Source organism: Podarcis raffonei, chromosome 9, assembly GCF_027172205.1.
Source record: "Podarcis raffonei isolate rPodRaf1 chromosome 9, rPodRaf1.pri, whole genome shotgun sequence".
NCBI lineage: Eukaryota > Metazoa > Chordata > Lepidosauria > Squamata > Lacertidae > Podarcis > Podarcis raffonei.
This window is the reverse complement of record NC_070610.1, coordinates 65848646-65864270: the sequence shown is the minus strand read 5'-3', so window position 1 is coordinate 65864270 and position 15625 is coordinate 65848646. Positions and strand designations below refer to the sequence as shown.

General features: G+C 44.9%; 1 protein-coding gene across 1 annotated transcript in view; it reads left to right on the top strand.

Moving 5' to 3' along the window:
* PTPN13 (protein tyrosine phosphatase non-receptor type 13) overlaps positions 1–15625 on the top strand; it is a 158436-nt gene that overhangs the window by 34033 nt on the left and 108778 nt on the right. The window contains exon 2 of the mRNA XM_053404141.1: positions 11566–11685. Coding sequence (XP_053260116.1) covers positions 11571–11685 — 115 coding nt within the window. The 5' untranslated portion in view covers positions 11566–11570. The remainder of the gene's footprint in view (positions 1–11565; positions 11686–15625) is intronic.

Sequence of the window (15625 nt, the reverse complement as noted above, 5' to 3'; positions counted from 1 at the left end):
TAGTGCCTCTCCTCTTGTCTGTCTGGATAAAGTTTAGAGAGTGTGTGCTTGGTCAAGGAAGTCTGACTCACTCCCTTTCTTTCATTAGTGGTGCACAGATTAGTGGTTAACTAAGGCAGCCTTGGGCTTGGATTCAGTCCATGCAGGGTGCTGCTGATTTCATGACTACCCTTAAGGAATTGGGAGCAGATGGCAGGATCAGGTATGCCTTCCTGCCACTCCATCCTTTCTGGACTAAGCATTTTTCCTGCCAGGCTTACATTTAAGCCAGCAGCAATTCCTGCTTTACTGCAGTTCAGAACCAGAGTTTGAAGCATGGCAGTTGTTAGCCCAGTTTGGACGTCACATTGAACCATGGTTTAGCATAAGGTGAGTGAGTTGCATTTCAGCAGCCAGAAACACCATAACCAGACACTGGAGAGACCTGTCAGGAGTAAGCATGGACCAATGGTACCAAATAGTATGGGAAACAGCCCTACTAGAAAAATTAACCAATAAACTGAAACTGACACGGGGACAAACAGAAGAAGACCCCTTCACCCCGGTATGGCTCCCCTTTAATCACACACACAGCCCAACAAGACAATGATAATAATCCACCAACAGCATGCAAATCAATATGGCTAACCTGATCCAAAACACATACACACTCCACTCACACATGAAAACAAAGATCACCACAGCCAACCACAAATGAACAGCCACACCCTAGGCCAACCCCAGCCTCTCTCACCACCAAAGGAACGCAAGTGAACAGCAGAGAACCAGCACGAGTAACACTGACACCAAACCCTACATACATTAAGCAAAATAGAAACACCGCCACCCCAACCCCACCCTCATCCATCTCCCCCCCCCAACCCCTTTTCTTCCTAATGTCTCAACAAGTGAAACTGATTTGTAAAAATGTTACATGGAAAAAATACGAGAGACATTACGCATACTTCTGTAAATCAAGAAAATCTTTAATAATAAAAAAAGCCTCAGGCTTGCACATTCCCCTATTTGTCCAGCATGCCTGTGGAAGGGAGTTAGGAAGCCTTCACTTACATTTTTTGCTTGACCACATCTCGTTGTTTTTGTAGCAAACTGTAGTTTATGCAGGAGTGGAGGAACTGTGACCCTCCAGATTTTGTTGGGCTACATAATCCCTCACCGTGGGCCATTTTGGCTGGGGCTGATGGGAGCAAGAGTCCAGCAACATGTTCCCCATCCCTGGATTAATGGTTAAACAGTGGTTTCAGATTGGCTTGTTAACCATGGTTTAGTTAGCTCAGATGCTGCAGTGAGCTGCGGTGAAGCAAAAGTGGAAGCCAGAGCTTTCTAAACCACCCTTGTGACCTGAGGCTTGGTGTGGCTCATTTGCATCCATCTCTAAACTATGAGTGTGGCATAACGTCTTGCCTCACAGAGCAGTTGTCACGTGGACTAGGTTGCATCGCGCAGTGGATAGTGGTGGCCACCAACTTAGTGTTAGAATTCCTGATCTGTGATTGCAATCATGGGATTTTTGTCTATATGTTTTGACTCCACAGAGTGGGAAGTCATGGAAACAGGATGTTTGTGTTACTGTGTTCCGTGAAGTGGGACTATTGTCCTTTGGGTTTTTTTTCCCTTTTTGCTGTCTGATGCTAGAGAAAGAGGAAGCCATATTGCAGTACTCCATGTGTGTTCATATGTAAATAATGTAGATTAGCCAAAATGCTGAGTTGCTGCAGTCTGTCACGCGCATGATGCTCAAACTCTGCTAATCCCTAAGTGTGCAGGTGTCGGTTGACCTTGGTCGCTGTGATGTTCGGGCTGGAGAAAGCTTATGAAGCTCCTGAATGATCAACCAGGAGGGAGGGAACATGTCAGTCGGGCATGTGTCTCTAACAGAGTCCTACTCGAGTGTAGGCTGAACTCCTGACACTTAGATGGCTTCAAGAGCAGAGCAAACAATTTCAAGGAGGATAAGTCTACCAGTGGCTACTAGCCACAATAGCTATTCTCAGCTTTCGCTGTTGGAGGAAGTATGCCTCTGTGAACACCAATTTTTGGGAATTGTAAGAAGGGAGAGCACTGTTGCAATCATGTCCTGCTTGTGGACTTCCCATGGGCACCTAGCTGGCTGCTGTGAGAACAGTGTACTGGCGTATTGCTCAGTTGGTAGAGCATGAGACTCTTAAGTTCAGGGTCATAGGTTTGATCCCCACGTTGGGCAAAAGATTCCTGCATTGCAGCCGGTTGGACTAAATGATCCTTGTAGTCCCTTCCCACTATATGATTCTATGATATTCTATTCTATAACTTGATGGGCTTTGGTCTGATCCAAGAGGACTCTGTTTATGTTCTTCGTTCCATAAATTAAGAATAATTGACACTTGCGCAATTTGGGATGAGAAAAACAGCACTTCTGATCTTGATAGCAACCACTCCTGAGATCTAATTAGCTCATCTGCCCATTTAAGTAGGGTTACCAGTGCTAATGAACTCTTTGAAATGCTCCTAGTCACTTTCGTTTATTGGATTAGCCTTGGTTGCAGTTGCTTGGATCATATGCCAATTAAAAATGAAAGTTGTTAGGAGGGGGCAGACAAACCTAGAAAGATGTGCCGTTTGGGAGCACGCTCCGCCGAGGTGGTATAAGACGGCCTGCAGAGGTGCATCCATCCCTTAATTTGAAGAACGCGATTCAAGAACCCTGTGATTACTTACAAGGACAATTTGCTTTTACCAGAATCAAACTTGCCTTTGTAGTTGAAATTGAATACAGTTTGTTGAATAGCAATTTAGGATAAGGTGCAATGTGTTGGCTAAACGTGGCATTGTTGGAAGTTCAGTGCTTGAAAGTGAGTGTTCCAAAATACTCCTTTCCCCAACCTCTTTCTACTATTTTTTTTTTAAAAGGCTGTTATTAGAACAACAGGAGTTTGGGATTAGAACGTGCCGTTTGGTTACACACAAAACGTCCAGAAACAAGTTTGTCTCGTTCCCAGGTGAATCTGGGAAATAATAATTAAAAAAAGAAGTGGGTGTGTTTAATGGGGGGAAAGCTTGCCGTTCGCCCATTGTGAAATCGCTTTGGCATTAGTGAATCCACTTCTGAGAAAAGGTAATGCTCCAGTTCTGTGGTCAGCGTGCAAGAGAGGAATGTGATGCAGCACTCTGCTTGGCAGTGATTAACTGGAGTGTCGTGAAGAAGTGTTGTAAGAATTGATGTCGTGTATTCCCTGCATTCCCTAGGGATGTGGTCCTCATATTTCAAAAGCTATTGGCTTAGAGCAGCAGGAGTAGCCAATGTGGTACTCTCTAGAACCTGCTTGACTCCCAACTCCCATCAGCCCCAGCCAGCTAGCAGTCAGGGACGATTGGAGTTGTAGTCCCAAGCAACATTTGAAATTAGCTGGGTGCCAGTCGCATTTCGCAACGGGCAGTTGGCCTTTTGCGACTGGATGGAGACGTCTGGGCACCCGCTTTTGCCACCTAGCATCTCCACCTGCCTGGCTGCAGGCTGCTGGTCCGCTGGGCACCGCGGCAGTGAAAGGCGCCATCTTTTGCTGCCGCGCTACCCCGCAAAAGCGCACACAATGCAAATGGAAGGAAACACACCCAATTACATCTCACATGGACTGGAAACAATGGCAGCAGCGAAGACTATACAGTGGTACCTCTGGTTACGAACTTAATTCGTTCCGGAGGTCCGTTCTTAGCCTAAAACCGTTCTTAACCTGAGGTACCACTTTAGCTAATGGGGCCTCCTGCTGCCGCCGGTGCATGATTTCTGTTTTCATCCTGAGGTAAAGTTCTTAACCTGAGGTACTACTTCCGGGTTAGCGGAGTCTGTAACCTGAAGTGTTTGTAACCTGAGGTACCACTGTATTTGCTGGATTGAATTCTGTTCTGGACATGGGATAAATAAGGAAACGTTGGCAATTTCTGCTCCCATTTCTGTTTCCATCAGAATTTTCCGAGACCCCTGATATTCACCAACCTGGATGCCTTTAAAGGGGGATTAGACAAATTCCTGAAAGAGAAGGCTATCAGTGGGCGCTAGTCATGATGACTGGGTGTCATTAGCAGTGTCAGAAGGCAACACACATGGAATACTAGTTGCTGGAAACCAAATGCCGTCGTGTTCTTGGTTCCCAGGTGCCTCTGGTTGGCCATTTTGAGAACAAGATGCTAGATGACCCTTAGGTCTTATTCAGCAGGGTTCCCCTTAACATTCCTATTTTGGGCACTCATGGAGATGGTTAACCCCCCCCCCCCCCGCACACACTATAGTCCTGATCCTGCTCATCTAGCTAATGCTTAAAGAGTTTGAAAAGTGCTTATGCACATTTTAATGTCATTTGCTACTTGGTTTCCCACCAGCATAATCTTCTTATCACTATGTTCAGCCAAGAACCACCTATTCGTTCTGACTTCCTTTTTCTAAAAAAATTAAAATAAAAAATTCACATTTTCATAATCACATTCATAAGCGAAAATGCATTCAGTAAATATATTGCATCATGTTTAGAAGATCCAGCAACACAGACTCCTCTTGTGTGATGCCTCATCCAGTGAAGGATAAAAGGAAGCCGGTTTTTCTAAATGTTTCTGTTGAGTCGATTCTTCCATCCCGTAATTGGTTATATCATTTTATTCAGTGCTGTTAAACCCTAGATTTTTCTGTGCCTTTGGTCTGTTGAGGGCATTCTATTGGTTTCCTATGCACTGCTCTGCACCTGAAGTTTTACCTATTCCAAAATCATTACCAGATTGACTGCAAGGACAGCCAGTTATTTTATTATTAATATTTTTGAAGAATTTCTTGGTTTACAAAAGTACATGCCTCGTCTCTCTTTTTCAGGTTGTGGGGTCTTTCATACAAATCAGTTACATTTGTTGTTAGACATTAGTGTTGAGTACAGTATAAGGTGTGATCTAAACCACTGAGCCTCTTGGGCTTGCCGATCAGAAGGTCAGCAGTTTTAATCCCTGCGTTGGGGTGAGCTCCCATTGTTCAGTCCCTGCTCCTGCCAACCTAGCAGTTCGAAAGCACGTCAAAGTGCAAGTAGATAAATAGGTACCGCTCCGGCGGGAAGGTAAACAGCATTTCCATGCACTGCTCTGGTTCGCCAGAAGCAGCTTAGTCATGCTGGCCACATGACCCAGAAAAACTGTCTGCAGACAAACGCCGACTCCCTCGGCCTATAGAGCGAGATGAACGTCACAACCCCAGAGTCGTCCGCAACTGGACCTAATGGTCAGGGGTACCTTTACCTTTTCCTTTACAGTATAAGGTTGGGGAAGAGGAGGGGGGAGAAGAAGGGTGGGGTCTTGAGGTTTACAGTGGTACCTCGGGTTACATACGCTTCAGGTTACATACGCTTCAGGTTACAGACTCCACTGACCCAGAAATAGTACCTTGGGTTAAGAACTTTGCTCCAGAACAGACCTCCAGAATGAATTAAGTACTTAACCTGAGGTACCACTGTATATTCTTTTATATAGTGTACATGTGGGGTTTTCTGTCAGCGTCAACTGAGTAAAAGGACAACCAGTTATAATTTTATTTACTTGGAAATAAAACTGCATTCTTTTATTAAGCAGCAACCCCACCATTTGCACGAAAAGTTACCTTTGGCCTTCATGCATCTCCAACAACCATCTAGTATTGTTAAGTACATTTTAGCTAATCTGTTTGCATTCTGACTTTCCTTGACTGACTTTCTCCACTTCTGCATTTACTTCCAAGAGGTTCAGTACAGGCACAACACTCCAAAGCATAGCTTGGAGATCTAGCATGTGTCGTGTGCCTTCCTTCTATCTGCTACAATGCCATTGCTATTAACAACCTTCATTTGCTTTAGCTATTGTTCCTTGCATAAACATTAGTGGTTAAGGCTAACTAAAACTGCCTTTTTTTCCTAGAGGGGTAGCTGTGTTAGCCTGTTGAAGCTTAAACAACAAAGTGTCTTGTGGCTGCTTTAAGAGTAATAAATTCACCATGGCATAAACATTTATGGGCCGCAGTCTACTTTGCCAGTGCATGAAGTGTAATTCCGAATTGGCAGACATACACAGTATGTGGGATAAATATCTGTCTCATATAACGAGCATGCTTAGCTCTAGTTAATGCGTGAAAGGGTTAAGACCATAGAGTAAGTTCTGCCAGACTTAACTAGGTCACGCCCCTCACCTTGGGAGGAAGGGTTACCAAAGCCTTTGTTCATTCTCTTCCGCCATGTGACTCTGATAAGAAAGTACGTATGGGTTAGTTGTTCCAAGCTTAGACCGTGTTTCTATAATTTGTGTTCCTATACAAATAATTAAGAAACTCCTACCTTTTTGAAACTGTTTTGCTGCCTGTCTTTTCTTGCTGCTGTATTGAAAAGCACATAAATTTGACCTTTGAAGAGTTTACAAGTAAACGTTTTTAACTGACCAAGCATGTTGTCCATTTTTCTATGCTAAGGGAAGTAAGGGGAATTTTGGAAAGAATTTAGAAGGGCATATCTTAAAGGTCTATCAGCCTATATTTCCAAGCTTTACTTTCTTGCATGTTTTGTGATTTGCTCTGCTGGGGCTCTCTCACCAAGAAAGTGTTTGTCCCAAACCTGGATCTAGGCATCCAGGGAATTCTTCTTTTATTCTTTTAAAGCAATTACAATCAAACACTTAAAAAACCCAACAATATATACACATAGCTAAGAGTTTGTGTGGGAGGGAACATTGGGATAAAAATGAAATGCAAAAAGAACAGACAGTGATGTAATAACATAAAAGCAAAATAATTACAATGACCAGTTAATGAGGCTGTGCTGGGGATAACACACACTTCCTGGCATTGGTAAGCTAGTTAATGCACAAGAGAAGGGGAGAGCGTCTGTGCTTTTTCTCCTAGATCTCACTGTTGGATTTGATAATACCTACCATGGTATTAGAGACGCGGGTGGAATAGGGATGCGGGTGGCGCTGTGGGTTAAACCACAGAGCCTAGGACTTGCCGATCAGAAGGTCAGTGGTTCGAATCCCCGCGGTGGGGTGAGCTCCCGTCGTTCGGTCCCAGCTCCTGCCCACCTAGCAGTTCGAAAGCACCCCTAAGTGCAAGTAGATAAATAGGTACCGCTTTATAGCGGGAAGGTAAACGGCGTTTCCGTGTGCTGCGCTGGTGCTGGCTCGCCAGAGCAGCTTCGTCACGCTGGCCACGTGACCCGGAAGTGTCTCCGGACAGCGCTGGCCCCCAGCCTCTAGAGTGAGATGGGCGCACAACCCTAGAGTCGGACACGACTGGCCCGTACGGGCAGGGGTACCTTTACCTTTACCTACCATGGTATCCTCCCAGATCAGGTTTGTGGGATGGGTATTCTGGGTACTATTTTGCAGTGGCTCCACTCCTATCTCCAGGGTTGGTTCCAGAGAGTGATATCTGGGGAATGCTCTTCAGCCCTTGGTCAGTTACGCTATAGGGTTTGCAGGGCACAGTTTCCCTCCCTCCCTTGCTGTTTATCATCTGCATGAAGCCATTGGGAGCAGAGTTTGAAGAACGGTGTCATGAGCACACTAAGGACACGTAACTCTACATCTCCATAAAATTCGAATCAGGTGTGGCTGCTCAGGAGCTGTATGGGTTGGATGAGGGTAATTAAACTGAGCTTTGAATCTTAGTACAATGGAGGTTATGTGGGTGAGTGGTTTTCAAGTCAGGGAAATTGCCTGTTTTGGATGAGGGTTGACTCTGAAGGAACAGGTGCATAGCTTGGCAGGTGCTCTTGGATACGTGTTTGACACTGGATGTAGTTTCATTGTCTAGGAGTGCCTTCTGCCATCTTTGACTGGTGCCAACAGTTGTGTCCGTTCCTGGATTGGGATGCTTTAGTTGTGGCATTGGTCCAGGCATTGGTCACCTCCTCCAGATTGGATTATGGCAATGCGCTGCATGTGGAACATCTTTCAAGGTTTGTATGGATGCTGCAGGTATGGCAGAAGGCCAAAGCAAGGCTGTTGAAGGGGGTGCTCTTTCAACAGTGTGTGACACTGTGCTGAATGAGCTGCCTGTATGGGCAACGTGACTGAAAACCTTTGTTTCTTTCAGTTGTGCTATATATATTTCCAACACTAGTTGGTTTATGATGATCCATTATTTTCCATGGTATTCCTTTTACCATTATATCATGTCGATTAACTTCTTATAATGGCTTTCTTATCATGGACAGAGGTTGGGTGGTGATCTGTCTAGATCTATTTTAGAAGACATCTAAAGGGAGTCCTGTTAAGGGAAGTTTTTAATGACTGACGTTTTAATGTATTTTTAATCTTTTGTTGGAAACCGCCCAGAGTGGCTGGGGAAACCCAGCCAGATGGGCGGGGTGGAAATAATATATGATGATGATGATGATGATGTCTGGGGTTCTTTAGCTGTGTTTTCTGCATTGCAAGGGGTTGGAGTAGATAACAACAACAACAACAACAACAACCGCCTCTTTCAGCGAGTCTGGGAAGGCTCCCTCACAGAGGGAAGCATTCACCACCCCGCAGAGCCCATCGCCCAGCCCTTCCCGGCTTGCTTTTATTAGCCAGGATGGGCAAGGATCAAGGAGACAGGTGGTTGGTTTCATGCGTCCAAGCAGCTTGTCCACATCCTCGGAGGTAACGGATTGAAATTGATTCCATGCAACCCCGCCCCTGCTCCCACGGTGGTGTCTACCTCCTTCCAAATATGAGCCACTTTATCTGCAAAAAAATTTGCAAAATCGAGCTTCGGATTTCTTTTCAACTCTTAAATTCTGTGGTTCTTTGGTTCAATTAAAAAAACAAAACACCTGCAACTTATTTAATTTTCTTCCCCCATCCCTGAAATATTATAGCCAAATTTGCCATGTGGGGCATCAAAAGTTGTATGAGTTCACTTTTCTCATATCTATTATCAGATCAAGCAAACATTGTCAGGGGAGTTTTATGGCAGAAATAAAGGGCTTTTAAGAAACAGCATCATTGTCAAACTGGTAGTTTTCATGTCTGCACCATTCTTTTCTCCAGTAATACATCTGTAGCATATAATTCTTGGCAGTACATGATGATGGGATTACAAGCAAGTATGAAATGGCTCTAGGCGTGAACTCAAGCTATTAAAACATGAGCTTTCACTTCTCTTTAGTCACAAAGGTTCAGACTTTCAACCTGGAAATACCAGCACAGGAGGACAAAACCCACGACTCAAGTCGGATTTAATATGTGCCACCTGAAGCACTCTAGAGCCCCTCTCACAAGTGCTTCTTGCTCAGGGCTCCTTCCAGTTAGCCACAGCCTCTTCAATATATTTCATTTCATTCATGGCCCAGCAGTCATCAGATACTCTCAGAAGAATGCGTGCTCAGCCCTCAATAGGCAGTTCTGCAGTTTGTCCCTTAAGCTTTTACTCTAAAAGTGTTATGTACTTCTGGAAATTTTGGTGTTGATACCTCCCTTTTGTGCGTGGATGGTTCAGTTTTGACCACTTAAGGTTCCACACTTGGAAAACTTGAGTGTGCTTTCAGTATATAAGTTTGGCTTCAGAATACAGTGGAACCTTGGTTGTTGAAAATAATTCCGGAAGATTCCGGAAAATAGTTCCGGAAGATCATTTGACTTCTGAAATGTTCAACAACCGAAGCGCAATTGCCGGTCGACAAAATCCATTGGAAAAAATGGAGGAACGCACCTCAGAAGCTGTTTGACTTCCGAGATGCATTCGAAAATGGAAACATTTGCTTCTGGGTTGTCGCCGTTCGAAAGCCAAAATGTTCTACTTCCGAAGCGTTCGACAATCGAGGTTCCACTGTATAGTATTTGCTGCAGAATATCAGCATTTCTTTTTTCTTTTCTTTTTTAAAAGCAGGTTGCTATTCCTTATGGTTGAAAATACATGCTTGAAACGGTGTTTACTGTGCCTGGTGCTAAATGAAGCGCTGGCTAACTTTTCCAAGGAGCAGAGCTTCAGTGTCCTGGATAGCTTCCTTATCTGTCATTGCGACTTCCAAAAACAGAATGAATTGTGTGAAAGGAAGAACTCATTCAAATGTGTTGTATTTGCACAATTTATCCAGGCTGAAGGTTTTTAAATTCTTGTTGCAGAAGTTCTGGGGTTGGTTTTTGAGGTGATGCCTTTCTCCAGCGTACACAGGTCTTGATAGCGGAGGAGCTGTTGAAACTTGAAAGCTGCTTTCTTGATAGCAGCTGGCTGGATACTTAATAAGTTCTTACCCATAAAATACCTCATTAGTAAATCACTGTCTTGGGCAATAAGATTTATAAAACAGGCGACACCAATTATGTTTAGGGATGGTTTCCCAGAGGGAATTGCTGGTCTATTTTCAGCTGTGCTGTAGCGCCATCATTACAAGTGGCTAAGTGGTGCTACTGCAGCTTCTGAATCAGCAGAGATCAGGTGACACAAATAACCAGTTGCGTCACATTATCATTATCATTATTATTATTATTAAAATTTCTATACTGCCCTTCATCCAAAGATCACAGGGCAGTTTACAATATGAAAACCTAAACAAATATACCCCATAACAAACAAACAAAAACCCTTATAGTTTGAAAGGCCATAGATCCTTTTAATTAGCCCGACACCTTAAGATATGTAATGAAAGCACCAGGCAGGCTTCCATGGGGAACGTACCCCACAAGTAGGGAGCCACCACAGAAAAGGCCCATTCTCGTGTTGCCTCCCTCTGGACCTCTCACGGACGAGGCACACTAAGAAGGGCACCAGATGATGATCGCAGGGTCAGGGTTGGTTCATATGAGAAGAGGAGGTCCATGAGGTCTTGGGGTCCTGAGTTGTTTAAGGCTTAATAGGTGAAAACCAGTACTTAGACCCGGAAACAAATTGGCAGCCAGTGCAGTTATATGTTCAAACCGTCTTGCCCTGGTGAGTGTACTGGCCCTACAGAAGCTCTGGATTTTGTCCTGACACTTCAGTCCGAGCAACTTGCAGTTGGTGAATTGCAGACAGACTACTTTAGGGGAGGGGTTGTAGCTCAATGGCAAAGCCCCACATACTTCGCATGCAGAAGGTCACAGGTTCAATCCTCTGTGTCTCCAGGGAGAGCTGGGAAAAGACCCTTGTCTGGAGAGTCAGTCAGCATAAGACAGTACCAAACATCTCCTTATTTTTCCCTGCCTGCCTCTGGGCTACTAGCCCTGATGTGTGAGAGAGGAAGATTTATATGAGCACAAAAATTAACCCTACAGTTGCAGAACTTAGCCAGGGCAGGTCTGTAAGGAAAAAAATAAATAGAAGCCACTTAGTGCATTTAATGTGAGAATAGAACCTATGGAACTGCCTTAGTCCCAATAAGACCTTTGGTCCATCAAGTCCCAAACTGTCTACTCTGACTGGAAGCAACCCCTCTTCGTGTGCCCTTTGCATGCAAGATGTTTTCAGGAATCTAAATACTATGTTTTGGAGGTAGGTTTGAATTGCCCTTGTTGTTGCCTTCAGAGCAAAATTCCTCCCGAATTCTATGCAAATAGTACGCATCAGAAAGACCTGAATGGAGTCCTGGCAGATTCTTGAACAAGTGTCATCTTGTCTTGATTCCTCAGATAACATGCATGTGTCACTAGCTGAAGCCCTGGAGGTTCGGGGAGGACCACTGCATGAAGAAGAAATATGGGCTGTATTGAATCAAAGCGCGGAAAGCCTTCAGGAGTTGTTCCGGAAAGGTAAGGTCCTGACTTGTAGCAGAAACTTTGCAGAGAGTGGGGATTTTGTGGTTGACCTGTGCATAACTGGGGGTTGGTGTGTGTGTGTGTGTGTGTGTGTTAGAGAACACTGTTATGATTCCTGTATAAGGGCAAAAATGGGAATAAATGTAGCCCAGTACATTGGAAGGTATTTAGTTTATTAAATCACATTTGCAAAATTAAATTTCTAGTAAAATGACAATTAAGTGCCAGACATTAGTCATCCCAGTGCCTCTGTATTTTTTTTAATTTTTTTGGACAAAACAGTGGGATGTTCTTGCTGGAGAATGGAACAGAATAATAGGGACCTGCAACAAAACACTGCAGTGCATTGTCCTAAGAAGTGTGCTTCCCCTTAGGGTGCTAGCCAGCCATATCCTTCTTGAGGCTACTCTATTCCATCACCACTCCCATTTTTCTTTTCCAGCTAAACTCAGATTTTTTGTAGCTAGTGGGGGTGCTCAGTCCTTGTCATGGTGTTGGTGGGTTTTTTTGGGGGGGAGGAGGCAGGCGGAGGAGTGGCGCCGAAATCTCTTTTATGTCCTGTCATCCCCATCACCCAAGTTTCCTAGTTGCATGGCACTGCCTGCATATTTCTTTTTCCTTATCTTCATGAGCCAAACGGCTAGAGACCAGATTTGATCGATATACAGTCGTACCTTGGAAGTCGAACGGAATCCGTTCCAGAAGTCCATTCGACTTCCAAAAGTGTGGTTTCTGATTGACTGTGTTGGAAGCTGCGGAAGCCCTGTTGGATGTTTGGCTTCTAAAAATAGTTCCCAAACCGGAACAGTCACTTCCGGGTTTGTGATGTTCAGGAGCCAAAACATTCGGTAACTAAGCTGTTCAGCTTCCAAGGTATGACTGTATCATCCAAAACCGGTTTGAAATCCATATCATGATGTTGATTTCATAATGTTTGACCTGGCAATAGATAGCAAATCATGGTGTGTGTGTGTGTGTGTGTGTGTGTGTGTGTGTGTGTGTGTTACACAAAATCACAATGTGGGGAAAACCATGAAGCCAGCCAATACCTTTACATAGTTCCATCCTGATACCAGACATTATGATGTATTGTGATGTTTAGCTGGTTATATATCCTGATGTTGAAAACCAGATATCACCCAGCCCTTCTAGAGACTTGCTTTTTGCTGTAATGAAAGATGAATATTCTAGGAAGGGGTCTAGAATATCGGTCAGGGGGAATGTTCCCACAGCCTACCAACAAGCTACGGGTCAGAGTGCATGGTGCTAGCACGAATGCTGCTGCAGCAATGTGGACCGTTGCGTCAGCCGCTTTTGATTTATCAGCATTAATGAAAAGTTGAGTTGGAGAAATGGCCATTCTGTAAGTTCCCATCCCAAGCACTTGAAGCCCTGTGATGACACATTTGGCGCTGTGTCAAGGAGAAAAGCCTGGGGCAGTCTCTCCTCCTACTCCAAACTCCTTAATGCGAAAAACGAGTCTCAAAGGTCACGTTTTATTGCCGTTCCAAAAAAGCAACGCCCACAAGAGCCCACCGCCCTCTCTGTGAGTGCATAGCCAAGGTACTTAGGGAAAACGCTTTATCTCGGTAAACCCAGTTGTGCACATCCTGTCGTCCTTTTCTCTCTCTGAAAAGTGGGGAATTAAAACCCATTTTCTATTCTGCCTTTGCTTGCTCTTTCTTCATTCGTTTAAAATGCTTTCATTCTCACTGCAGGCCAGTTCACTGTTGAAGGTGGTTCACACCAGTGGAGATAGGGGACCATTGTACTGTGTCCTGCATTTATCCTAGGAGGAATATACATCTATATATAGAGAGAGTAGAATTGTAGGGAGAGGAGGTAGCATAATAATAATAATCTGTAGCTGACTGCAATTCATATATCCATCATCACTGCAGTAATAGAAATAATAACCGTGCCTAGTATTCCCATAGCACTTAAGAATGTTCAAAGCCACACATTTTTCTGTAGTTCTGCTTATGGCAGCTCAGCAAAGCAGGTCAGTGTTATTGTCTTGATGTTAAGGTTGGTGTGATGGCCTGGGACTCAGACTCGGAGCCAGAGGAGTCTCAGTCCACACCGGATCCTTTGCCTCAGATGGCAGCTGAACCTAGTCTGGGGCCTGATTCTGAAGGGCCCCAGTCTGCCCAGGTTCCCCTGCAACAAACACCAGCTCCAGATGCGGGGATTACCTCATTGCCTCCAGCTGGGCAATCACTTACAGCTGCACCACTACCAGTTGGGTCAGGAGAGGCTGAGGCGGCCCCTGGGTCTAGTAACCCACCAACATCTCCCGAGCTGCAGAGACTAAGGTCTGAGAGAAGGAGAGACCTGAGTACTCGCAGGAGGAGTGCTCACCTTCGGGCAAGACAGGGAGGTGAGTCACCGGGGGATCAGGACCGGCCATTACCCCAACAGAGATTAAGGCTGCTGGACCCCAACCCAGGTTGCGGGAGCAACATTGCTGTTTGCCAGAACCTGCCTGTGATCCTGTGCCTGACCTTGCCTGGTTTCCTGCCTCGTGTCCTGCCTTGGCCCTGTTGGACTGACTCCTCACGGAACCCTTGGATTCGGGACCGGACCTGGACCGTGTTGCTTGGGTTACCCCTGGGCCCAGCACAGTTAGGGTCTTCCTGACACTTTGGGAAGAGCCCTTGCCAGTCTGGTGTCTTCCAGGTGACAAGGAAGTCTTGGAAGTCTCCAAGCTAGTGAAGGCTGCTTTAGAATGCTCTCAGACCACTTCATTTGCATTATCTCAGGATATTCCTAGACAGGGATTATCCAAGACATCTGCTAGGGAAGAGGGAATGGCTGAAGATCTACATCGGGAAGAAATGGAGAACAAAGATCTACACTGGGGACTAGGTTGAGAGGAGACCCAGCAGGGCCATGTATTTGCCAAGAGGCCGCTGTAGAGGTGGCAACATTGGCCTCCAAGGAGCATGCCAGAGCTGTTGCTGCCCCTGTGGAACCTGCCACCTGAGGCAGTTGCTTCACCTTGTCTCATGGAAGGTGTAGCCCTGATCCTAGATGCTTGGAAGAAGTCCCTCACTCTTGTTTGATTGGAAGGTTTCTACCCCAGTTTTCCTTTTTTTAAAAAAAGGGGGGGGGAGCTCAAGGCAACATTGCAGCTAGTGCAGAATGCAATGGCTAGGCTGTTCTATGAGATATCCTACCGTACCCACAGGGACAAGGGAGAAATTCGACTTGGTTTGTCATTAAAGGTGAACCTGCCTAATTTGCACATTCCAAAATAATATGAGAACTGAAGCACAGCCATCCATCAAAATATTCCAGATTTTGCAGTGCGGTTGTCCAGCCAAGTAATGTGTACAAAATTGCATATACTGGGGTAAAGCATAGTTAATAATGCATATATTTGCGGAAATGATATATTAAAAATATTAGGCAAAAAATAAGTATATCAGGAGAAATCCACACTAAAAAATTTTCATGAGGACGTTTTCATGAGCCTCTGTTTTCTTCCAGATTGATTGGCACTCCACCCTCAAGTTTGCTTTTAGAGGGCATGGTGATGAACAGTTCTGTTCTGTGCACTCTGAAAGCTCCTGTATTGTTATTTTTACAATCTGCAGTGCTACCTCGGGTTACAGACGCTTCAGGTTACAGACTCTGCCACTTCCTTTTGTCCATACCATCTCCCACTGCAGTAGAGAGCAAGACTTCTGATAACACCAGAAAGCTAATACAGTGGTAGCTTGGGTTACAGACGCTTCAGGTTACAGACACTTCAAGTTACAGACTCTGCTAACCCAGAAATAGTACCTCGGGTTAAGAACTTTGCTTCAAGATGAGAACAGAAATCGTGCTTCAGAGGCACAGCAGCAGCGGGAGGCCCCATTAGCTAAAGTGGTACCTCAGGTTAAGAACGGACTTCCAGAATGAATTAAGTTCTTAACCCGAGGTACCA